At 36.3% G+C, this 26,498-nt stretch overlaps 1 protein-coding gene across 6 annotated transcripts in view; it reads left to right on the forward strand.

Annotated features, from left to right (window-relative positions):
- LOC113510427 (protein madd-4) overlaps positions 1 to 26,498 on the forward strand; it is a 496,544-nt gene that overhangs the window by 296,380 nt on the left and 173,666 nt on the right. For all 6 annotated transcript variants that reach the window (XM_052902081.1, XM_052902084.1, XM_052902085.1 and 3 more), the window contains one exon: positions 17,527 to 17,629. In XM_052902081.1, the coding sequence (XP_052758041.1) occupies positions 17,585 to 17,629 (45 nt within the window). In that variant the 5' untranslated portion in view covers positions 17,527 to 17,584. The remainder of the gene's footprint in view (positions 1 to 17,526; positions 17,630 to 26,498) is intronic.

Raw genomic sequence — 26,498 nt, forward strand, 5'->3', positions numbered from 1 at the left:
AATTCCAAAATCGGGCCGTGTCGGCCGTTGAATCAGCTTATCTGCTGGCGCATTAGATATATTTATCATTCAGTATAATAGCTAATATGGTTGTTAGATATGATAATGAATGCTATCGCTGGATAACAAGTATCAAACTTACAATAGTTTTACCCCCGACTTCGGTTGACCGACATAAAAGGTAGCCTATGTTTATCGTTTTTCCATCTCAAATACACTCGATATTTGAGATGGAAAGACAGTCTCATTTTTTATTATACAATTTAGAATGGCAAACAAGCTGACGGCCCACCTGATGGAAAGCGGTAACAGTCGCCTATAGACATGAGCAGTACTATGAACATAACAGAGTGTACTGTTTCGCCCATAATACCCCCCATGCGTTGCCATTCCTGAGGACTCAGGTGTTATTACCCAGTAAATTTACGCCATATTCTACCCTTCAAACTGAAACACAGCCATGCAAACACTGCTTTACGGTTGCCAACCCAAGCAAACGAATATTGTACAAGTAAAGGCAAATATAATGGACACATACAATGCAGTTTATATATATATAAATAATAAATTTTATTATTATAATCTATAGATTTAAGTACAAAAAATTATAAATATATATTATAAGTAAATAAACAGTGTTTTAAATCTTTTTGGTAAAACTGATTATATTTTATTTATTTATTTATTCATCAGTACAAATATGTGTATGGTACATGGCGGACTTAATGCTAAAAGCATTCTCTCCCAGTCAACCTTGTTTTATCCTTGACTGAAATCTACCGGCGGGAGATCTAAGGATTTTACTTTATGTACCATTTTCATTCCTCTTCCTCTTTTACCCTCTATCTTTCCTTCTACTATGCTCTTAAAAAAATCGTCATGTCGTATAAGGTGGCCCAGCATTTTGCCTCTTCTATTCTTTATTATTACTATTTCTTTATTATCAAAAGAGGAAGAGGAAGACCGAGGATTAACTACATGGGACAGATAAAAGAAACACTAGGCGTCATGTCGTATAGGGAGATAAAGAATATGGCCTGGGATAGAGCTGGCTGGAGGAAGATGCATGAATTAGTTGCACCGACAAGAGGAAACTCTTAAATGAAAAAAAAAAAAACTATTTTCATTATACGTTAAACAATTTTATAATTAATAAGTAATTCGCAAGTTATTATCAAATATACATAATATTATGTGCCTATTAAATCCTAAACGAGCAGGTTTATACGAAGGTTAGGAGCGTTTAAAATAGTTACCCGCCTACTTATTAACTGAAGCATACCATTTTACAAAGTTGTTGCTTTATATAATATGGAATAAGGGATGGGCTGACTCAGCCGAGTTTACTTACCTATCAGCCCGCACTTTTTTTTATAACGCAAGAAGCAAACGAGCATGCTGCTCACCTGATGGTAAGTGACTACCGCCGCCCATGATCACCCGCAACACTAAAGGCATTGCAGGTGTGCTGCCGGCCTTTTAAGGAATATGACGTAACTTATGAAAAGGAATAGATGATAATGAATTGGTAACATGTCTACGCTAACGGTATGCGCTGGCGAGGCACCAGTGAGGGATGGATAGGTGAAGATGAAAAGGCAAGTCAGTTAGCCCATCGCGTATACATATATTTAATAGCACACATACAACAGGAGAGAATCATAAGAGAGAACACAGGAAAATATATATATATATATATATATATATCGTCAGGATGGGTAAACAGACCTGCTTTCATCGTCACCTATTATCCCAAGGTATCATTCCATAATCATCAATTTAAAAAAAAACAGGTTTGTTCGGATTGATACCTGCTGCTGATTTTCACCACCGTACAACCCACCACAAACTAAAGTTTCATCCCAATCATCTGGACGAGTGGCGGTCTTCCACCGTGCGTTTTTAAAGGCACATTCTTCCATGCACAACCATTCTTTGGAATCAATTTCCAGCAGCAGTATTTCCGATACGACAACATAACCTTCAAGAAAAGAGCATATTCCTTTTTAAAAGGCCGGCAGCACACCTGCAATGCCGCTGGTGTTGTGGTTGATCATGGGCGGCGGTAGTCACTTACCATCAGGTGAGCCGCATGCTCATTTGCCCCCTGTGTTGTAAAAAAAAAGGTTTGAAGAAATTTATTCAGATTTCATCCAACTGTATTTAACATTAAGAGAATTAATGTATACAAAGAATATAAAGTATACGGTATTAGAATAGCAACAGCGCTTCCCTAAACGTTATTCCGCTGGAAAATGTTTAATTAAAATTCTCTAAAGACCAACGATTGTACTTGCCAACGAGTCGTAATATCTAAAAGTCTGACGCAGTATCTATCCAACGTAACGATCACAACTCCCAATCATCGTCATTTCAGCTATTTACTGTCCACTGCTAGAAAAAGGCCTTCCCTATAGACTGCCATAAAGAACGGTCCTGAGCCACCTGTATCTACTGACTTCCTGCAATGTATTTGAGGTCGTCACTCCATCTATCTAGTGGGGGTTCGTCTTAGACTACGTTTGCCTTTACGAGGTCGCAACTCAAGAACCTTTCTTCCTCATTCTTAATAATAATTATATAATAAAGGGGCTCTACCATCCTCATTACATACAAACAATTTTCCCCACACCATGGATAGATTAGATAAAAAAAAGTTATTCAAGAAATGCATAAATACATGTAAATAAATGGGTATGTTTCTTTATGGGATAACAGATGGTTGCCACGCTTGACAGGCAGATTGGCAACCGCAGGTAGGCTTTGGAGATGCTTCATGAGGGACGTTGCTGCCTAACTCTCGCCCTCCTCAGTCACCTCTTACGACACCCACGCGAAAGAGATGGCCCATTCTATGCCAAGATCACACGGTGACATATTTTAAAAACATTACAAACCTTTCCATGAAAAGGGGTATTGATACGTCATACACCAGAGGGAGACTTTGTACAAAAGTCGATTGCTTGGGTACCTCTGTCCCATTCGTGTTTCAACCGTGAAGCAGTTGTGTTTGCATGGCTGTGTTTCGGTTTGAAGGGTGGGATATGGCAGTGAATTTACTGGGTACAGAGGAATAACACCTGAGTCCTCAGGAAAAGCAACGCATGGCGGGTATCATGGGCGAAACAATATACTCTGTTATGTCCACGGTACCGCTCATGTCTATAGGCGACGGTTACCACTTTCCATCAGGTGGGCCGTCAGCTTGTTTGCCATTCTAAGTTGTATAAAAAAAAATACTCTTTTTCCATCAAAACAGAGAGTTTTCCATGTTTTGTATGCACACAAACAGAATTCATATACAAAATACATATTAATTACCCACAATATAAAACAAACAAGAAATTTCGGTGCTAACATTTCGCGAGGCAATATCAGGCGCAATATAGCTGAATTAAAACAGTCAATTCAATTAAAATAGACACCGACAGACAGACGAAACAATTAATTGAAAAAAACGAGCTCAAATAAAGGTGGAAGGAAATTTTACATTTCCCTATGAAGACGACTCCGGCCGTTCCATTAACTCGATGCGCCTCTGTTCTGCTACAAACTGGGTTCCGTGTAAAGAGAACCGTTTACTTTTATATTATAGGCTTCTGGAATCTCTCCTGTCATCATCATATCAGCTGTGTGTCGGTTTGAAGGGTGGGGTATGGCGTGAATTTACTGGGTACGGAGGATTAACATATGAGTCCTCAGGAATGGCAACGCATGGGGGAGTATCATGGACGAAACAGTATACTCTGTTATGTCCACGGTACTGCTCATGTCTGAGATGTTGTTCCAGACTAATTGGGACAAGACCGTTCACCGACAAAACGATTGAAGTAATTCCAACCATCTGGACGAGTGGCGGTCCTCCACCGTGCGTTTTTCAAGGCACTTTCTCCCACGCACAACCACTCTTTGGAATCAACTTCCAGCAGCAGTATTTCCGAACCGATACGACAACATAACCTTCAAGAAAAGAGCATATTCCTTTTTAAAAGGCCGGCAGCACACCTGCAATGCCGTAGGTGTTGTGAGTGACCATGGCGGTAGTCACTTACCATCAGGTGAGCCGCATGCTCGTTTGCCCCCTGTGTTGTAAAAAAAAAGTCACCTCCCACATTTTGGTCAACAATAATAATTATTATTATTAAGGTTTAACTGTTGTCTACTTATAAAGTTGATATACGGAACCTGACAATCAGTGGAGATGTTTTCATTTCCACTTTTTTCTCATTAGTTTAATTAAAATCTGCGTTACAGACAAAGTGCCGAGATTTGCTTTGTTGTTGCCGCTTTGTCGGACGTTTCAACTCTTGTAATATTATGTTCGTAAAAAAAAAATAACAAACTAGGTAACAAGCGTTAGTATGCTTGTCACCTAGTAGAGTATTTTTATTTTATTTTTATTATTTTACCACTTAGAGGTGGTAAAATCATCATTTCAGCCATTATCCGTCCACTGCTGGACATAAGCCTCCCCCATAGACTGCCATAAAGAATGGTCTTGAGCCACCTGCATCTACTGACTCTCCAATGCATATCAGGTCATCACTCCATCTAGTGGGTCGTTCTACACTACGTTTACCCGTACGCAATCGCCACTCAAGAACTTTTCTTCCCCATCGGTTGTCGATTCTTCGAGCTATGTAACCAGCCCATTGCCATTTCAGCCTGCTTATCCTTCGGTGGAGAAAACAAAATTGAACGAATAGAACAAGTAAACGTTACTACAATGGTTTATAACAAGCATTGATTTTCAACTAATAAATAATTCAATGCTAGGAACTCGTGAACAAGCAGGTTGGTATATAAATACTAGACATGTTTTTTTATTTATGCAACAAGCTGACGGCCCACGTGATGGAAAATGGCAACCGTCGTCACTCTACACATGAGTAGCAATATGGGCATCACAGTACTTTATTTATTAATTTATTTACACTTCATTGCACCCATTAAAAATAATAAATACATAGTAAATTTTAATATTAATACTATTACTTCAGCCGTTAACGGTCCACTACTGGAGATAAACCTTGCCCTTAAGGGTACTTTTGCCAGTAGCTGCCACGCTTGGCAGGCGTGTTGGCAACCACAGTTAGGCTCTTAGAGATGTTTTAAGAGGGACGCTGCTGCTCATCCCTCGCCCTCCCTTAGTCGCCTCTTACGACACCCACGGTAAAGGACGGCCCATTCTATGCCGGGGCGTACACGGTGAAATTTTAATAGGATAATAGAATTTTACTTTGTGACAGTCAAGCGTTGCCATTCCTGAGGAGTCTGGTGTTATGCTATGTCCACCCCAGAACTGTCCACTATCTACCCTAATGATCAGGAGTGGACCGTACTTGTACGTCTTTTTAAAGAAGAAGAAATTATTTGTTTATATTTAGAAGTCATCATAATTAAATGACCAATGTATAAAAAATTCACCGTATGATATCAAAATACATTGGGCCAACTTTTACTTTCTCGTGGGTGTCCTAAGAAGCGACTAAGGGTCCCTAATGGTCGAGGGATGGGCAGCAGCGTCCCTCCTAATACACTATCAAAGCCTAACTGCAACTGTAAGTCTGCCCGTTAATCGTTATTAGCAATATACCCAGTCACCAACCTCCACGCGGTTACATCTGGAAACCATGATTCAGTCTTGTTGAATCTAATGAACTAATTGATCTGCTTCACTCACCTACTTTACTTCATTCATACTCACCTAGCATTTCTCACTGGTATTCCGCTATATACCAATAGCGCAGTCGGGGTTACCATTTTATTATAATCATCCACTAAGAATATATGGCTTCGTACATCTGTAGATGGGAGGTACGAGTATTTAAGAAAAAAATATATGAGAAGTATTAATCATCATCATGGGGGTATCACGGGCGAAACAGTATACTCTGTTATGTCCATGGTACTGCTCATGTCTATAGGCGACGGTTATCACTTTCCATCAGGTGACCCGTCAGCTTGTTTGCCATTCTAAGTTGTAAAAAAAAAATAACAATCTTATTACAGTGTTATAATAAATTGTTTTTATAATCAGATTTTTAATCCCGGACTAGCCTTGCACGGATGCTTCCCGGATGACATCTAAACTAGAACAAATCAAAGGAAACCAGAACAGATGGCAACCCTAATCACAGCTAAAATAATAGATAACCTAGATAGTGTAATTCTGTCACTGTCATTCAACATTATCTAATCTAAAAGCCCACTCCAAATTAAACAGCAACGTACTCCATACAAATTGACCATTTTAATTTATCAAAGTTCAAACATACATTAACTATGTATGTGTATGGGCCCTAATTGACATTTATTACCACAGAGTATCAAAGATAATTGCCTTTATTTTGGACAAATATCGATGACACATAAAGGCATTTTACGCCTACGTTTGAAAGCATTTGATAATTATTTACGGGTATCGATTAAACGGTAGCGTAATGGAATCCGAAACGAGGATATCCGCAAAAGAACTAATGTAACCGATATAGTCCGAAGAATATGCAAGCTAAAGTGTCAATGGGCTGGTCACATAGCTCGAAGAACCGACAACCGATGGTGAAGAAAGGTTTTGAGTGGCGACCCTGTACGACCGCTCATTACATGGAGTGACGACCTCAAATTCATTGCAGGGAGTCAATGGATGCAGGTGGCTCAGGACCGTTCCTTATGGCAGTCTATTGGAGAGGCCCAGCAGCGGATAGTGGACACTACCTTTTTTGAAGTCGGTTGAAAAATAAGTTTGTTTATTTGTTACCGTTTATCATCTTAATGGCTGCACATACAATACGGAATGGAGACGGAGATAGGCTATTTTTTGTCTCAATCAATGAACATATCCCGATCACACGAACGAAGTCGCGGATGAAAGTTAGTAAATAATACTTGTGAAACATGCAGACTCTCAAAACGCCATTCCGTTCAATACTCACTGCAACAAGCGAGGCGTAAGTATCATTTTCCACTTACGAGCACTGTCTACAGTACGCCGGGGCCGATTCCAAAGACCTTTATTTGAAAAGTTTCCCTAAAGTTGCGCTAACTTGTGCAAACTCGACGGGATCTCTTAAAGTTCCACGTAGATTTCGGGATTTTCGACTCTTTCGGTATTCAATCCCCGATTTTACGAATACGTCATGCTAGAGGGTCCACTTTTGAAACAAACCGTCAATAGTAAAGTTCCAAGATAATCCCGGCTGTTTTTGTGAAGCCATTGAGTTTGCCAGTATTTTAGAGTACCGTGATAGCTAGAGCTGTTTCTTTTGTTCTTTCTTCGTTAGCACTGATATATGGAGATAGTAAAGTTGTTTTTCTTTTAGGCTCGTCACCGATCACCTTAGATTCTAATACACTTGGCTGGCTAAATGCACTGACTTCATCCTCACTTATCATCCTTTATTAGTCCCCTGCCAAGGTGTACCGATAGCGTTGGCGGTGTTACTATTTCATTATAATCCATCAAAAAAAATACCGTATAATCGCTTTGTGATCCAGGAAAAGAATTTGCCATCTCTTCCTTTCCCGTGGGTATCCAACAAGGTGATTAAGAGAACTTAATGGTCGAAGGATGAGCAGCAGCGTCTCTCTTTGAACATCACTAAAGCCTAACTTCGGTTGCCAAGCGTGGCAACGACTGGCAAAACCCCCCAACAGGGGAAGGCCTATGTTAAGCAGTAGACAGTTAGTCGTTGATACCTGCCTTCACAGCGTGACTGGTAGATACCACCAAAAAATGCATTTCCAATGAGGGTTGACGTCAGGCCAGCCGGTCGTAAAACCAAAATCCAAAACCTTAGACAAACATTCCTATCTATCACGCCTGTGACCCATTAGGATAGGCAGATCCTTGGGAAATACGAAAGCATATTAAAGTCACTTCAAAATTTATATAATTGAGGTAAGGGTTGGAAGACGGTAAATGACTTACTTGTGAATGTTATGCCATATCTTGGACAATTCTAAACCGAATTTGATGATCAATTTTTAAAAATTTCGTCCCCTAAACTCTTCCACAATATAATAAAATTAATGCAGTCCATTTCATGGAAATAAAAGTCGATTATTGTAAAAAAGCTGTTAAATAACTTCAACAATATTGCACATAATATTTTTCCTTAGAAAATGGGTCACTTTGGTGTGAAAAATGTCGCTAAAAGCCACTACATAAGAAATAAAGTGAATGGTCACCGAGTAAGTACTAAGATATGAAGACAGAGAGATGTCATCAATAAAGCTTAAGCAAGTAGGATATAGCAGTGAAATTATAGGAGACAGAGGCGTAACACCTTAAGAATGGCAGCGTATAGGGGTATCATGAACAAGACAGTATACTCTGTTATGTTTATGGTACTGTTTACGTCTATAGGCGACGGTTACCACTTTCCATCTGGCGGGCCATCACATTGATTGCTATTCTACCTGCACTATTACTATCAGATGTTCTACAACCTTCCATATTAGCTATCAAACTCAGTGGTGGTCAATCTTCGAGTGTTGGCAGTCACACACAAACTAATGATAGCGGAATTAAACAAAATAATTCTAATCAAATAACCAAGGGGGGACAGGGATTGTTAGTAATGGAGATTGAGAATCCCATTGCTAGCAATATACCCAACCAGGTCGACCTCCTCGCGGTTCCCCCTGGAAACTATTATGGTTAATTCCAGATAAATTCATCAGGATGGACTAACTGGCCTGTTTTCATTCTCATCGATCACCCTTCACTGGTGCCCCGCCAGCGTATCCCGTTAGCACAGGCGGGGTTACCATTCCATTTTCATCCAATAAAAAAAATCAAATAACCAGTGATATGGATTTCCACAAGATAACACATAGTTCTATAAAATAATTTGATTGATTTTCCAATAGATTGATTTACAGCATTTTATTTTATATGTGATGTAACTGAGAACACATTTAACGAGGTAGAACAGAGTTGCAGGTTCGAACTTAACTGGATTAAGGGAAAAGGTTAAATTTTTAAATGTATTTTGCACCTGTTACTAATGTAAGTAACATTTGTATCTTTTTTTGGAAATCTAGTATTATCGTGAACTGTCAAATAAAATCTGGGACATTCCATAGAATAAAAAATTTGAATAATCGATTTCAAAGTCAATAATTTAAAAAAAAATTACCAGAGGGAGACTTTGTACAAAAGTCATTTGCTTGGGTACCTCTGTCTCATTCGTATTTCTATCGTGAAGCAGTTGTGTTTGCATGGCTGTGTTTCGGTTTGAAGGGTGGGATATGGTGTAAATTTACAGGGTACAGAGGAATAACATCTGATTTCTCAGGAATGGCAACGCATGGGGGGTATCATGGGTGAAACAGTATACTCTATTATGTCAATGGTACTGTTCATGTCTATAGGCGATGGTTACCACTTTCCATTAGGTGGGCCGTCAGCTTGTTTGCCATTCTAAGTTGTATAAAAAAAAATACGTTTTACATACGTTATTCAGAGAATACGTTACAAAAAAATTACGAGCTATAAAAAGAATGGATTACTTAATATCTGTTTACCCACTTACTGCATAATATGATCTCTTAATCGATAATTAGAGCTGAGAAGAATAGGTTCGATTAATCGAATATTCGGAGAATCGAGAATCCACTGTATATGTAAACGAAAGTAGATTTTACAATTTACCAGTGAAGATGCTAAAGATTCTTTACAAATAAATATAAGTATTTTTTTATACCACTAGGGTGGCAAATAAGCATACAGCCCACCTGATGGTAAGCGGTTACCGTAGCTGCAATACCAGGGGTATTTTTTTTGATAGGTGAAAATAGTATGGTAACCTCGCCTGCGCTAACGGTATACGCTGGCGGGGCACCAGTGAAGGGTGATCGATGAAAATGAAAACAGGTTAGTTAGCCCATCATGATGAATTTATCAGGAATTAATCATGATAGTTTCCAGGGGGAACCGCGTGGAGGTCGACCTGGTTGGGTATATTGCTAGCAATGGGATTCTCAGTCTCCATTACTAACATTCCCTTTGCCCCCTACCAGGGGTATTAGGCGCGTGTAAAATATTAGTAAAAAATTATTAGATATTTACTTTAACCCAGTTAGCGTAAATTTTACTTGGACATGTCTTTTTTCAGTTTTGTTCTTCATATAAAAACTTACTATCAATTTAGGAAATATTCATTATAATTGTAGCGAGAAATACATAAAATAATACAATCGAATTGAAGGTCATATTTAAGGAAATCTCATAGAAAACTATCCGAATAAAGCCTGAAATAAGAAAAAAATAAATTGCCCGCTACTCAGTAGAATGCAAGTAGATGGAAATACATCAATAAAGCTGAAGTGACATGGTACGTAGTCGGCATCGAAAGGCTTCAGTGTGGGTCACGCAGGCAATCTCTCACGTCACTTGCTACTTCAGATTTGGAGGAAATGGATTTACTAACTCAACGTGAGAGTATCGTGCCACAGTGGTATGCTACCGAACTTAACACCGCATAGGTCGTGAGTTCTTTGTGTCAATTAAAAAAATACAATTCTCCTGTGATAGGAAACACTAATAACAAACATTGGTTCTTCAAAAAAGGGGTTAAGAGGTTTCCTTAGGATCGGCAACTCATTAAGCCCCTGGTAGGGTTTTTTTTTATATATATAAAATATTCTAAGTTATAACTTAGAATGGCAAACAAACTGACAGCCCACCTGATGGAAAGTGGTAACCGTCGCCTAAAGACATGAGCAGTACCATGGACATAACAGAGTATCCTGTTTCGCCTATGATACCCCCCATGCGTTGCCATTCCTGAGGACTCAGGTGTTATTCCTCTGTACCCAGTAAATTCACGCCATGTCCCACCCTTCAAACCGAAACACAGCCATGCAAACACAACTGCTTCACGGCAGAAACACGAATGGGACAGAGGTACCCAAGCAATCGACTTTTGTACAAAGTCTCCCTTTGGAAAGGGATTGTTAGTAACGGGTAATAATAGCTCCATTGCTAGCAATATACCCATATTATACAGCTATTATTACCCGTTACTAATTATCAGGTCGATCTCCATTCAATTCCCCCTGGAAACCATCGTGATTAATTATTGTCAAATTCTTCGCGATGGGCCAACTGACCTACCTTCATCTTCACCTATCATCCCTCACTGGTACCTCGCCAGCGTATACCAATAGCGCAGGCGGGGTTACCATTCCATTTTCACACATTAAAAAAAAGAATGCTCTCTGATTTCAGAGAAGGACTATGTACTTGAAGATCTAAGTTAAAAATATTTTATCTTAATACGCCATCCAGTGTTCTATTTTACAGTTTTTCCTACTTCTTATATGCACGCGTAAAGCAGTGGGTAAAAAGCTAGTGAAAAATAAAAGTAACAATACAATTGATGAATGTGGAGGAAGAGAAAGACGTTTGATTCAATCGAAGCATTTGGCATTCCATTGTTTCTGCCTACCCTAATGGGAGACAGGCGTGACAGATACGTATTTTTGTATGTACAATTTAAATAAAACCTGCAATCAATTGGCAAGATTTACTATATAATTTAAAGCAAACGATTTCGTATCGAAATCCAAAGGCATACGATACATTTTCATAAACATCACCTTCCTGTCTTCAGCAGTCAGGTAAAAACAACATTTCCTCTAATAATAAATGACAACAGCAAAATAAAAAAGCCTTCCTCCTTGTTCTAGTTTTGTATTAGTTTGATTTATTGGAAAGGAATCGCATTAATAAAACGAATAGAACATGGCATGGCTCGGATTTAGTGGAAACCAGCTTTGGTGTACGAGCTAAACCCGGCGAGGTCGGTCACGCGAGAAATCTCAAGGAATTTCCGTTAACAAAACTTACTAGTGAATAGATGTGCCATAATCCTTACTAATACGTACTGTAAATGTGAAAGTGACTTAAGCAATAGCCATGAACTTTGGTGCAAACGTACTATTCGATATTGAGACGATATAGGCTTCATTTTATTAGAGTTAGTCAAAATATGTCGGTTGAATAGACGACGCGACGTCGCGAATACAAGTGGATAACTAATATATATAGCAATTTCTATATATTTTTGTTACAATATCTGTGTACTGGTACTGGTTTACTGGGTACAGAGGAATAACACCTGAGTCCTCAGGAATGGCAACACATGGGGGGTATCATGGGCGAAACAGTATACTCTGTTATGTCCATGGTACTGCTCATGTCTATAGGCGACGGTTACCACTTTCCATCAGGTGGGCCGTCAGCTTGTTTGCCATTCTAAGTTGTATAAAAAAAAAAACATATATCATATCCGTCACACCTGTCTCCCATTAGAGTAGGCAGAAGCAATAGAACGCCAAATACTTCGATTTAAACAAACCTCTTTCGCTTCTTCCACATTCATCAATCTTTTCATACACGCTCGCCGGTTACGGGTACTTTTAATTTGGCCCTTGTTTAGTACGTCGCCTATTTGGTTGATATATGTCCGTCTTGGGTGGTTCCTACCGACATCTGTATTATTTCTTACTCGATAAATCTGTTTCGTAATTCTTCTTTTATCCATCCTTTCCAAATGGCCACACCAACGCAACATTCCCTTTAATTACAAATATATATGTATGTATTTATAAAAATAATTGGATAACAGATTTTTAACATATTTGGAGATAGATATCTGACCGAAATGGATGATATCGAGTAGATGATGGCCTTCTTCCACTATCAATGTTCAAAGGAACCTAATATATAGATATCGGCGCAGTATCCACATCACTTATGCCTAGTTGCGAATAGAAAGCTATAATATTCAATTACAGTACAGTTCAGTTCAGTGTCATTCATACACAAGACAAACAAACATGCAAGCACGCAATCAACATACATGTACATACACACACATGCACACACATACACACATACACACGCACTCATGCCCACACGCACATGTACACATGCACACACATACATTTTTACACACATATTTATCTTATATTTGTAAATTAGAAAAAGATAGACTTTAAAAAAAACAACATCGTTCGAACTGATAACATTTAAAATATCCTAACGGACACATGTATCATAAACAAATTGACTTTTATATGTTTTTTGTTTTTATCACAAAATAGTTTAAAATAAAGGCGGGTTAAAAATAAATTATTTATGAACAGACACGGTTTTTCCATTTGCTGGATAATAGATTTTCGCGACCGATACACTGTGACGTCCACTTCATAGAATGAAAGTGTCGATGAAATTGTAAATCTATATGACGAACACTTTTAAATGACAACACTTTTATAGTAATAAAAGTAGTAGCAGTATTTCCGAACCGATACGACATCATAACCTTCAAGAAAAGAGCATATTCCTTTTTAAAAGGCCGGCAGTACACCTACGATGCCTTTAGTATTGCCCCCTGTGTTGTAAAAAAATACCTGATAATATTATATCATAGTAACAATATCGGAGTTGTCTGCCAATTTTTAGAAACAATTGAAAATACTATAAGGTAGTCTGGGAGAGAATGTTATTTAGAATTAAGTAATCTTTGTGCCAATATTTTTTTTTTAATGTGGTCAATAAAGAATAAATAAAAAATGAAAAAAATTATAGCGAACTAGAAATTAATTATGTTATCTATTTATTTTTAATTTATTATACTTAGTTATAATTAATAACTCTAAAAACAATGTTCTAGCAAATAAATAAATAAATCTATCAATAAAAATATGACAATGGTACAAAGGCTAGCATAACACTGTAAGAGATCTCTTTCAGCAAATCCAAAGTAAAAGAGCAACAATATCAGCAGATAAAGCGGTATACACACACAGACACATATATGTATCTCTCTCTCTCTCTCTCTCTCTGTGTGTGTGTGTGTGTGTGTGTATGTGTATTATAATATACAATTTTTATTAAGCTTCCACTACATATTTGGATTCTGTGTGCAAAAAGTGTTCAAAAACAAAGTCAAATATAATGTAGGTTGCAAAATCTTTAGTGTTATATTTATATACAATTAGTTATTAACTTTTTTTTTAAGAAACTAATATATTCTTTTTTACTTCTTAAATTAAACTATTTGTTCGCCAACAAGCGACATAACCTTGAAAAAAAAATGAAGCATTGCTTTCAATAATACAAAAATCAAAATGACGATTCAACAGCCGACATATCCGAGCAATACGTGACAGAAATGTTGATACGCGGAGTGGTTACGACTGGAACTGTGGATGGGAGCGAAACGGAACATTTTACAATTATATAGCCATTGTAAATGCCAACTGTGAAGCAGTTTTCGTCGAGGGCTATATATGGGGGCCAGAATACCGTAACACAGGATATCCTAGTACAGATTCTGACTACTCCCAATGGTAAAATATGTATTTTATATTTAGTAAAATGTAAAAATAAGGTACTACTGTCATATGGCAAATAGATTTATCTATTATTTATTTGATTTATTTAAGTAAAAATAATAATAATTAATAATATTTTTATTATTATTTTTAAATGATTCCTAATTGGTGGAGCTTCTCAACTAACCCATAGATTATTTTTTTCTTTTCTGCGCTAATTATGTAGTTATTACTTTTTTCCCGTCGGTGTCGTAAGAGGCGACTAAGGAAGCTTAATGGTCGAGGAATGATCAGCAGTGTCCCTTTTAAAACATCACCAAAGGCTAACTGCGGTCGCCAACCCGTCTGCCAAGTATGGATACTACTGGCAAAACTACCATTATAACGCAATATAAATTGAACTCTATTTTCTGCGCTCAACTTCTCATTTGGGCCATTCTGCGTATCAGTCATGGCTAGTACAGCTAGTCCAGCTCCGCCCAGAAGAAACAAAGCTTCCTGGGATCTTTACAGGCTTTACAGAACGACCTTACTGTGCCGAGGATTTTTAAACGTTGAAGGGCCAAAGCTTCACATTCCAGAATTATGTGAATAAGCTTTTCTTCGGCGTCAAAACAGCCTTTTTTTATACCACTTAGGTGGCAAATAAGCGTACGACCCACCTGATGGTAAGTGGTTACCGTAGCCTATGAACGCCTACAATACCAGAGATATTACGCGCGCGTTGCCGACCCTGAAGAAACCTCTTTACCCCCTTTTGAAGAACCCCATGCTGTAGTCTCTTAGGAAAACCTCGGCAGGGAGCTCATTCCATAGCCTGAGTATTCGTGGGAGAAAACATCTCTGAAACCGCGTTGTACGCGACCATTTAGGCTGTAAGGTGCTGAGGGTGAACTCCCTGTCGATGGCTAGCCATACGATGATAGAAAGTGGCCGCAGGCATCATACTCATATCATACATCATTTGGTGATGTTTAAAGAAAGAAGCTGTTGCCCATTCCTCGACAATTAAGTTTCTTCAGTCGACCCTTACGATACCTACTGGAAATGAAATGAATAACTAATATATGTAGCTAGTCCAGAAAAGAAAAAAAATACGTATGAAAAAAAAATTTTAATAAGTTATTCTGTACCTAGACCACACGACAAATAAGAATAATATTGGCTAAAAATACGTCAATTACGTTCGAATTATATAAAATCTACATAACAGAAACAGACAGTCAGTCGATCCTCAAAAGATGTTTAAAGCCTCCAGCTATTACAATAACAAGAACCTTTTTATAGCATTTACAAATTGTACTAAAATATTTTTAAACAAAAAAAAATCTTAATTAAACGACTGCTTTGTAGGCATGTCGGTTGATTAAAGAATTACAGAAGCATTAAGCACGATTTACACAAAACGGGGAGAGTGGGAGCGCGTCGCGCACATTTTGAAATTGGATAAGAAATAATACATCACATTAGAACTTTTTACATTGTATTTAAGTAAATAATTTCTGATGTAACATTTTATGATACATTAGAAATTATTTACTGTTCTAGGGCATTTTTTTTTTTAAATGATTAAGAGATAGACTCGATCAAGTTTAAAGTTAATTATTATAAATAAAAACTATTGTTATATTTTTAAGACTTAACGCTTACTTATTTATAATTACTCCTCTCCATCCAAAGGTTGTCTAGAAGAGATCGCTTTTAGCGATAAGGCCGCCCATTGTTTTCTTATGGTGATTATTTCTTGTTTATATCTAGAATAAGTTTACTATTGTAATCTTTTGGAGGAAACAATAAAGAGTATCTATCTATCTAATTCAACTTGAAATGATAAAGAAGCTGACGGTTCTCCTGATGAAAAGTTGTAATCACCATCAATAAATATCGTAGGATACACTACGTTGTTTTGACATCTCCATGTGTTGGCAACCTACCAAGTAAATTGTCCATATCGAAATACGTGGACAATTCAGTTCAATATGCATAAACTAATCGTACTTTTTTTTTAAATAAATGACTGATTTAATTAGCATTTGACGTTCCATTGTTTCTGTCTACCCTAACGGGAGACAGGCGGGACAGATTTGTATGTATGTATGTACTAATTTAATTACTTTTATTTCATTGTGAAATGCGCTCCGCTGGATCTCGACTCGTGATTACGTTACGAAATAGGAATAAAGAATATGAAATAAAAGGGCAAGGACTATTCGTTACTGTCGTTTAGAAACCAATTTTTTTTTTCATAATAAAAAAATGTTTTTATATTAAAATATTTTCTCCAAATTGAATGGAGAGTTATGAATAATATTGTCCTAGTTTATTGACGTATTATGGCTCGGGTTCAGGGCCCTAGGGAGAGCAACCAGCGTACAATGCCGGCAGAATCTAAAAGCACCGCTTTCTGCATCTTTCCCGGAAGTGAGCCGCCTCGGAATCCCAACCGTCTGAGATGTTGCCCCAGACTGGTTGGGATAAGACCGTTCACCGACATAACGATTGGAATGATTTCGGTGGACGTTACCCCTCACATTTCAGTCACCTTGTGAGCCAGGTCGATGGTTGGTTGTAAAATTCAAGTTAATGTAATGATTTTTGTATGTTTATCCGTTATTTCAGACACAATGTACATTGTTTTTTTAATAAATGACTAATGACTATCTAACATTATATATATTTATTAGTCTCGTAGAAATTTTATTAAAATCGGTTCAGTAGTTTAGTTATTAAATCAAAATATTTTGTTTTACTACTATCACAGTCGTCTTTTTGTCCAACATAATTTGAAATTATTTCTTTACAGAAAGTTTTTTTTAGACAAAAAACAATTAAACATTTTATTAATATAACATTACTTATCTATCTATCTATCCATTTAAGAGTTGCGCTCTTGTCGGTGGAGCTCTTGCCACTCACTACGATTTTCAGCGAGTCTCTTCACCTCTTGATACGACACGACACCAACTCCTTCCTTGATCTGCTTGATGTAACTATGTCTCGGTCTCCCACATTAATTATATACAAAAAAAAAAAATATTTAAGTAATAAAATTTTTTACAAATTTATTACACTGCAAATCAGCAACACACACGCGACACCCCTAACATTGTACGCCATGTTGGAATTTTCATATTTATTTAGTGGAATTAATTTAAAATAAATTACTTGTTACAGATGCTGGCAACGTAGTCGATTAGTATGTCAAGGGGCGCAGGAAACCATTTCTGACAAGATGGCGAGGGCTCTGCTCACATTTACAATATTAACAGCTATAACGGTAAGTATTCTATATAAATCATACTAGTATATGTGTGTTTATATATATGTATATACATATTAACAAATATATTGACCGTATGGTCCCGGCATAGAATAAACACGGCAATTATGGCAATTTTATGCAACTTAGAATGGCAAACAAGCTGACGGCCCACCTGATGGGAAGTGGTAACCGTCGCCTAGAGACATGAGCAGTACCATGGACATAACAGAGTATACTGTTTCGCCCATGATACCCCCATGCGTTGCCATTCCTGAGAACACAGGTGTTATTCCTCTGTACCCAGTAAATTCACGCCATATCCCACCCTTCAAACCGAAATACAGTCATGCAAACACAGCTGCTTCACGGTTGAAACACGAATGGGACAGAGGTTTCCAAGCAATCGACTTTTGTACAAAGTCTCTCTCTGGTAAGACTTCTGGTTTATTAAAACCTAACTGTTACACCTGTATATCTGTTACTACACCAAATCTGCTTAATTAATTACAGACATAAGTTCTAGGTGTTTCTCAGTACTGAACTTTAAATTAAATCTATTCCACCAGGAATATGCTAAATGCTTATCGTTCTCCGTAAATTTGCCATTTTCCCGTCTTACTAGGTAAGCACTGCACTAAGTTCAGTTATTCTTGTTAATTAGTTTATGTAGTTCAATGCAGATTATTGTGTAGTCCTGGCATAGAATGGGCCACCCCTTCCTATCCCGTGGGTGTCGTAAGAGGCGACTAAAGGGATTAAATGGTCGATGAATAGGTATTTTGGTATACACGTATTATATGAATTGGAGATGAATTTTGACTAATGAAAATTACTTTTTTTAAATAAAGATAATTGAAATATTAATTTATTTACATTTTGACATTTGAATATAGTTAATTAATTATTGATGTATATTAATTATATACAAAATTTTATATATATATAATATACAAATATCTAAACAATATCTAATATATAATGAACATATCATAGTTATTTATTTTATTTTATATATATATATATATATATATATATATATATATATATATATATATATATATATATATATATATATTAGAATATTACATAAATACTTATACTATAAAATAAATAAATATGATATGTTCATATATATTAATATTTCATTCAACTGTTTATTTGTTTATATATAATCAATACATACGTGCATTTTAGCCTGCCCGTTAACGACATACTTTCCAACTGTATTTACTGACTGGAAGAGATCTCTCAGATCTGTCAGAGATAAGCCCATCCTCGCTTACAACTCACAATATTTATAAATGCATTAACAATATAATTTAAAAGTTTAAAAGTGCAATACTATATATATATATATATATATATATATATATATATATATATATATATATATATATATATATATATATATATATATTACCGGTAAAAGCTAGTAAGATATAAATCATAAATTTAAACAAATTTATTAAAATGTACAAGTAACACAGCTAGGTTTTCGACTTCCAACTCAATATCCGTCTCTCTACATGCGCTCGAAACCACAAAACCAATTTCAGGTGATGAGCACCAAAATTGCAAGCGTTGCACATACGAGTACGTAGGACCAAGCGCAGCGTGTGATCTAATATTAAATTGAGCTGTCCACCGACTTGCATTGGTCGGAAATTGAGAGAATTTAATCCAATAAATTGTGTCCACGAAGTTATTGATAATAATGTTTCGATATTCAATGTTTCGTTGACTTAGTAGTTGGGAAGTGTTTACGTAGATAATAATAGATAGATACCAGAGGGAGACTTTGTATAAAAGTCGATTGCTTGGGTACCTCTGTCCCATTCGTGTTTCTACCGTGAAGCAGTTGTGTTTGCATGGCTGTGTTTCGGTTTGAAGGGTAGGATATGGCGTGAATTTACTAGAATAACACCTGAGTCCTCAGGAATGGCAACGCATGAGGGGTATCATGGGCAAAATTGTATACTCTGTTGTGTCCATGGTACTGCTCATGTCTATAGGCGACGGATACCACTTTCCATCAGGTGGGCCGTCAGCTTGTTTGCCTTCCCTTCCTTTCAAACCGAAACACAACCATGCAAACACAACTGCTTCACGGTTGAAACACGAATGGGACAGAGGTAACCAAGCAATCGATTTTTGTACAAAGTTATAAACAGTTTGATCGGAGGCACGACTGTGTATTTGTTAGTTTAAATATACTGTACCATATCATATCAGCCGTTAACCGTCTACTGTTGAATATAGGCCTCCTCTATAAGGGAGGTTGTGTCAATAGTTGCCATACTTGGCGGAAAGATTGGCAGCTGCAGTTAAGCTTTTAGTTACATATTAAGAGAGACGCTGCTGCCCAATCCTCCACCATAAGTTCCGTTAGTCGGTTTCGAAATCCACGGGAAAGGAAGGGGTGACCTATTCTATGCAGGAGCCTCCACGATTATAGGTAGGTATAGACTGATAATTAATTGTATGTCGATTTGGTAATATTTTAAGAGGGACGCAGCTACCCATCCGTCGATCATTAAGGGAGTCGCCTCTTACGACACCCATGCGAAAGGAAGGGACGGCCTATCCTATGCTTATGCCTGTGAAGATGCTATAGTCTATTTTAATTGAAGTCTAATAAAATGTAAACAAACAATTGGTGTGCAATAGAAGTATAAATAAAAAATCGATTATTTAATTTAATGTTTCGATTTATTACTAATTCAATCTAAACTTGATCATATTTTCAATTATTTATATTGAAACAAAAAATGTATTAAAAAAATGTTATAGCGTAACAAAAAAAAAACTTATTAATTAGGAATCCCTTTATTTCTGAGCAATTTCTCTTTAAAAAATAAATCTGTACAAAAATATTACAAGACATATGATATAGGAACTCATTTAATAGAAAACAATACCGTTCAGAACGGTCGATGTTATTATGTACGTTACATACACTCAAATATTATAGTTCGAGATTTTTTTTTTTAATACAACTTAGAATGGCAAACAAGCTGACGGTCTACCTGATGGAAAGTGATAACCGTCGCCTATAGACATGAGCAGTACCATGGACATAACAGAGTATACTGTTTCACCCATGCTACCCCCCATGCGTTGCCATTCCTGAGGACTCAGATGTTATTCCTCTGTACCCAGTAATTTCACGCCATATCCCACCCTTCAAACCGAAACACAGCTATGCAAACACAACTGCTTCACGGTTGAAACAGAAATAGGACAGAGGTACCTAAGCAATGGACTTTTGTACAAAGTTTCCCTCTGGTAAATAATCTCTTTTAATGTACAAATAATTTTGTTTTTGAAACTGTCTTTTTATTAAATCCCTCCCTTTTGAAGTCAGTTAAGACCAATTAAAATGTAATTAAAAGCCGATTCGAATCGCACGGGCGCCATTTAAACGGTATTATGTCACCGTCCCTCCTCAGTAGCACACAAAATCCGCGCCATTCCTAAAATTTACCGCTAAACATCAGCTAATTAGTTTGGGATGCAAATGTGTCCGAAGTTACAATACTCAATTGTGCATTTCACCAGTGTGCTGGTGAACGAGAAAATTAGAGAATGAATGAATGTGTATAAGTTCCAGAAGTAGGTAGGTGAATAAATAAAAAGATAAAAATACCAAGGTTATTAGACAATTTGCTTTTTGCAACATTACGTACTTTTTTTGCATTGATAAAACAATTAAAGCGTGTTTGAGAATTACTTATTTTATTACAATAGTTTTATTTAAACTTAAGCCACCATTCCTGAGACAGCGCTTATTTCATATTCTTTATACAGCGCCATCTAGTAAAATTTTAAGAGAACTATGTCAATACAAATCTATACAGAATGAAAAGGTTTTATTGTTCCCTTCAAAAAGCGATACAGATTATAAATATTAATAGTGTGTATGCAAATAAAATGTATAATTAATTACATAAAAGTAAAATGAAGAGACAATTCCAAATCGGTTTACAATAGACCAAGTTATCAGATAAGAAACAAAAAAAAAATGCAACCGAGTTGAGAATCTCTGTCTTTTAAGAACGATTTTTGAAATCGATTGAAAAGGGTTCATCCATAACCCTCATTATTATTATAAAAGTTGTAACATGTGCGTAGACTGAATAACGGTCAGAAATGATGAGGGAGGGGATTGTTAGTAAAGCAGACAACCAATCCTATTGCTAGCAATATACCCTGTCAGGTCGACATTCACATAGTCCCCCTGGAAACCACCGTGCTGCGTTCCAGGTGTATCCATCACGATGGGCTAACTGACCTGCCTTTTCATTCTCACCTATCATCTCTCACTGGTGCCTCGCCAGCGTTAGCGCAGGCGGAGTTACCATTCTATTATCATCCATTAAAAAAAAATTCCCTTAGTCACCTTTCTACACTCACGGGAAAGGAATGTATTAATAATTAGAAACATAATATCACTTAAATTATGACTCACTAGTGGCCCGTCTCGGCTTCGCACGTGTGGACATTTTTACAACATTTTAAACAGTGATTATTGTGACATAACGATAATAGTTGGACATATAGTATCGAGAAGTTTTTTGTAGTTATTGATATTTCCTTCAATATTGTAGAACATACTTTTGTTCTATCACCAATAGTTTCCGCAGCGCACGCGACGAAAGATATTTTATAACATTTTTTACACCTTGAGTTGTGTTACTAAAGTTTTAGTAAGGCTCCCTAATCTTTTCTAGCAATAAATATAGCGTATGTTACTCAGGGTAAATGTAGCTTACTAATGGTGAAAGAGATTTTGAAATCTGCAAAGTAGTTTTTGAGTTTATTCATTACAAACATACATACACACAGAAATACAAATCTTTCCTCTTTATAATATTAGTGCACGTGTAGATGAGTAGATTGTTCTAAGTTTACGGTCTTTAAATAAGAGAAAATTTAAGACATATATAAAAAGAACTCTCTGTACAAAAGCATATTATAAATTAAATGACTATCTAAATGACAAAACTGCATGGATTTGAATTTTGTATTGATGTGAATTGTATTGTAAATGTAATTATTGTAATTTTTCTTAAATATATAGTAATTATTATAAATATAAATTGACGTATCATAAGAATCTTTAACAGATGTATATGAATAAATATGATTGATTGATTGATTGATTGATCTAATTTATTGGCCTTAGCAAGTTACTCTTATCTTTAATCTAAGCAAACAAACATCTAATAACTTATTTAAGTAATAAACTTTAACACCACTTTTTGTAATTAGTAATATTAAGTCAAACAAACAGTGAATAAGAATTAAAATGTACACAATATTGCTGTATGTATTTAACAACCCGAAGACATAATATCTTAGGAAATAAATGAGTGGCATTAAAGCACTGAGATTATTACATTAGAATGGGCATCTGTATAAATTGAGAGTATATGTATTATTGTACTGATTTTCTTATATATATATTTGTATATGACTAGCTATTTGGCCCGCGTGCTTTATTATATAAGTCCAAAAGTCCCTTCGTGAATATAACTTCAATTTATCAGAACAATGAAAGTCTTAAATCTATACTATTGTATAATGAGTTATGATTTTCATATTTATTAATTAAATTTGTATAGTTACTTATATATGTATTGTATGTGATTTATGTATGTATATTTTTATAAGAGAGTAAATAGCAGTGTATAGATTTTAAAAAAATTGAAAAATTAAATAAATATTTGAGGGATAACAACAATTCAAAATAAATGAACATATAAACATATAGAATAATTCTAAAATCTGTAAATCTATGCACTGTCATTTACTCCCTCTGTTTAGTGTAAAGGTTGACTGGTAGAGAATGCCATCATGCATTAAATTCTTCCTGTAGACATATTTTTAGTTATACAAAAGTGTAAATAAATAAATATGTGTTAAATTAAAATATAACCTATTCGTGTATCGTATTTGTGTATTTACCAGAGAGAGACTTTATACAAAAGTCGTTTGCTTGGGCACCTCTGTCCCATTCATGTTTCTACCGTGAAGCAGTTGTGTTTACATGGCTGTGTTTCGGTTTAAAGGGTAGGATATGGCAGTGAATTTACATAGTACGGAGGAATAACACCTGGGTCCTCAGGAGTGGCAGCGCATTCAGTTTATGGATATGGTTATACTGTTATGTCCAAGATACTGCACATATCTATAGGCGACGATGACCACTTTCCAACAGGTGGGCCGTCCTTGTTTCCTATTTTAAGTTGTATAAAAAAATATTTAAATTCGTTTAGCGGTTTAAGCATAATTTAGTACCTAATAAACATACATCCTCACAAACTTTTGCATTTATCATAATAGTACTCGTAGAATAAAGATTCTAATGGATGATAATGGAATGGCAACCCCGCCTGTACTAATAGTATACGTTGGCGGAGCACCAGTGAAGGATGATAGGTGAGAATAAAAAGGCAGGTCAGTTAATCTATCGTGATGAATACACCTGGAATTTCCATTGGGGACAACGTGAAGGTCGTCCTGACAGCGCATATTGCTAGCAATAGGACTGGCAGTCCGTATTACTAACAATCCCTTTAAACTGTAATCCCTGTTATTCTAGATAGATGCAAACATTTACAAGAAACGTTCACACTGAGAAAACAATGGGCGGCCTTAAAATCTCTTCCAGGCAACCTTTAGATGGAGAGGAGTACCAGAGGAAGACTTTGTACAAAAGTCGATTGCTTGGGTACCTCTGTCCTATTCGTGTTTCAACCGTAAAGCAGTTGTGTTTGCATGGCTGTGTTTCGGTTTGAAAGGTGGGATATGGCGTGAATTTACTGGCTACGGAGGAATAACACCTGAGTCCTCAGAAATGGCAATGCATGGGGGGTATCATGGGCGAAACAGTATACTCTGTTATGTCCATGGTACTGCTCATATCTATAGGCGACGGTTACCACTTTCCATCAAGTGGGCCGTCAGCTTGTTTGCCATTCTAAGTTGTATAAAAAAAATAAAAAAGAGTAATTATAAACGTATTATTAAAAATACCAACTCTATTAAAAACAACTCAGTGCGTCGAGTCTGCACATCGGTTCAGGCGGGACCGCGCATTACCTTTACATAATTAAGACTTGAGTAAACATTTTCTAATGTATTTACATACAAACCGTGGTAGCGCATTACCGTTTATGATTTTGCATGAAAACATCTTGATACTTGAGATATTAATATCTTTAATTGCGTATTAAAATCAATTTACGTAGTATTCCGCTCGTTTGTCAGTCTATTTTAAACCTAACGCCCTAAGTTTTAAGGTTGCAAATGGATTAATTGTGTTTTAAAATAATTAATATAAAGTATGTAATAGGAGTCGCGTTTAAATTGTAATGTTAATGAAATAATAAGTCAAGTGTGAACAGAAATAGATCGTTGAAGGTTCTGTTGCGATATAATAAGAAATTAAGATATACTTTTAAAATTAACAGCTCCGTGTATACAAATCTATACTTTATAATAAATCTGTAGAGAGGTCAATTCTGTACATGAAATATATTTCCAAAATAACTAATAGCGGGTGATTAGTGATCGATACTGATGCCAAAAATGCAATCAGTAAAATTTTTGTCTATCTGTCTGTATGTTCGTTATAGAAACAAAAAGTACTAGACAGATTTTAAGGAAACTTGGTATAATTATTCTTCATACTCCTGGGCAGGTTATAGTGTACTTTTCATCACGCTACGATCAATAGGAGCAGAGCAGTGAAGGGAAATGTTGGGAGAACGGGAGAAGTTACTGGATTTTTAAGCTTCCGTCGCGTGTGCAGCCTTAGTGGCCACTTTTTAAAATGTAAAAATGTCCAACCGTACGACGCCGGGACGGGCCGCTAGTCTATAATATTTGTGATAGGGCATTTATTCATAGGGTGTTTTTTTATTTTTATTAAAAAATTATTTAGTGACATACAAAGACAGTAAATTGGTGCCACTGAAAATCACTGTCATGTTTTTTTTTATACAACTTAGAATGGCAAACAAGCTGACGGCCCACCTGATGGAAAGTGGTAACCGTCGCTCATAGACATGAGCAGCACCAAAGACACAACAGAGCACACCGTTTCACCCATGATACCCCCCATGCGTTGCCATTCCTGAGTACTCAGGTGTTATTCCTCTGTACCCTGTAAATTCATGCCATATCCCACCCTTCAAACCGAAACACAGCCATGCAAACACAACTGCTTCACGGTTGTAACACGAATGGGACAGAGGTACCCAAGCAATCGACTTTTGAACAAAGTCTCCCTCCCTTTGTCGAAAGAATGCAGCATATAGCTGAGTGACATCGTTTTAGTGCTTTTTTTTTTGTTTATTTTTGTTTACTCTTAAATACTCGTATTTTTTTGTAATTATATATGAAATTAAGCACAAAATAAATATTTCTTTCTTTATAGATAGATAGATAGATAGATACTCTTTATTATTTCCTCCAAAAGATTACAATAGTAATCTTATTATAAATATAAACAATTACAAGAAATAATCACAAGGAGAAAACAATGGGCGACCTTATCGCTAAGAGCGATCTCTTCCAGGCAACCTTTGGATGGAGAGGAGTAATTATAAACAGTTCGGCGGGAGGCACGATGAAAGATTTTGTTAGTTCTAAATATGGGAGATGTGATACATATAATAATATAAATATTATCCCTACTCATTATTATAGTATATACATACACCTACACACACATATACATATATATATATATACATATTATACATATACAAATACATATACATACATGGACATACATACATACATTATTTACATTACATTACAAGAGCTAACAATAAAACAAATTCTAGTCGCTAAAAAGGCTTACTCAGCACGTGTC

The sequence above is a fragment of the Galleria mellonella genome, unplaced genomic scaffold, assembly GCF_026898425.1.
Source record: "Galleria mellonella isolate WM207_F2 unplaced genomic scaffold, CSIRO_AGI_GalMel_v1 utg87, whole genome shotgun sequence".
Lineage (NCBI taxonomy): Eukaryota > Metazoa > Arthropoda > Insecta > Lepidoptera > Pyralidae > Galleria > Galleria mellonella.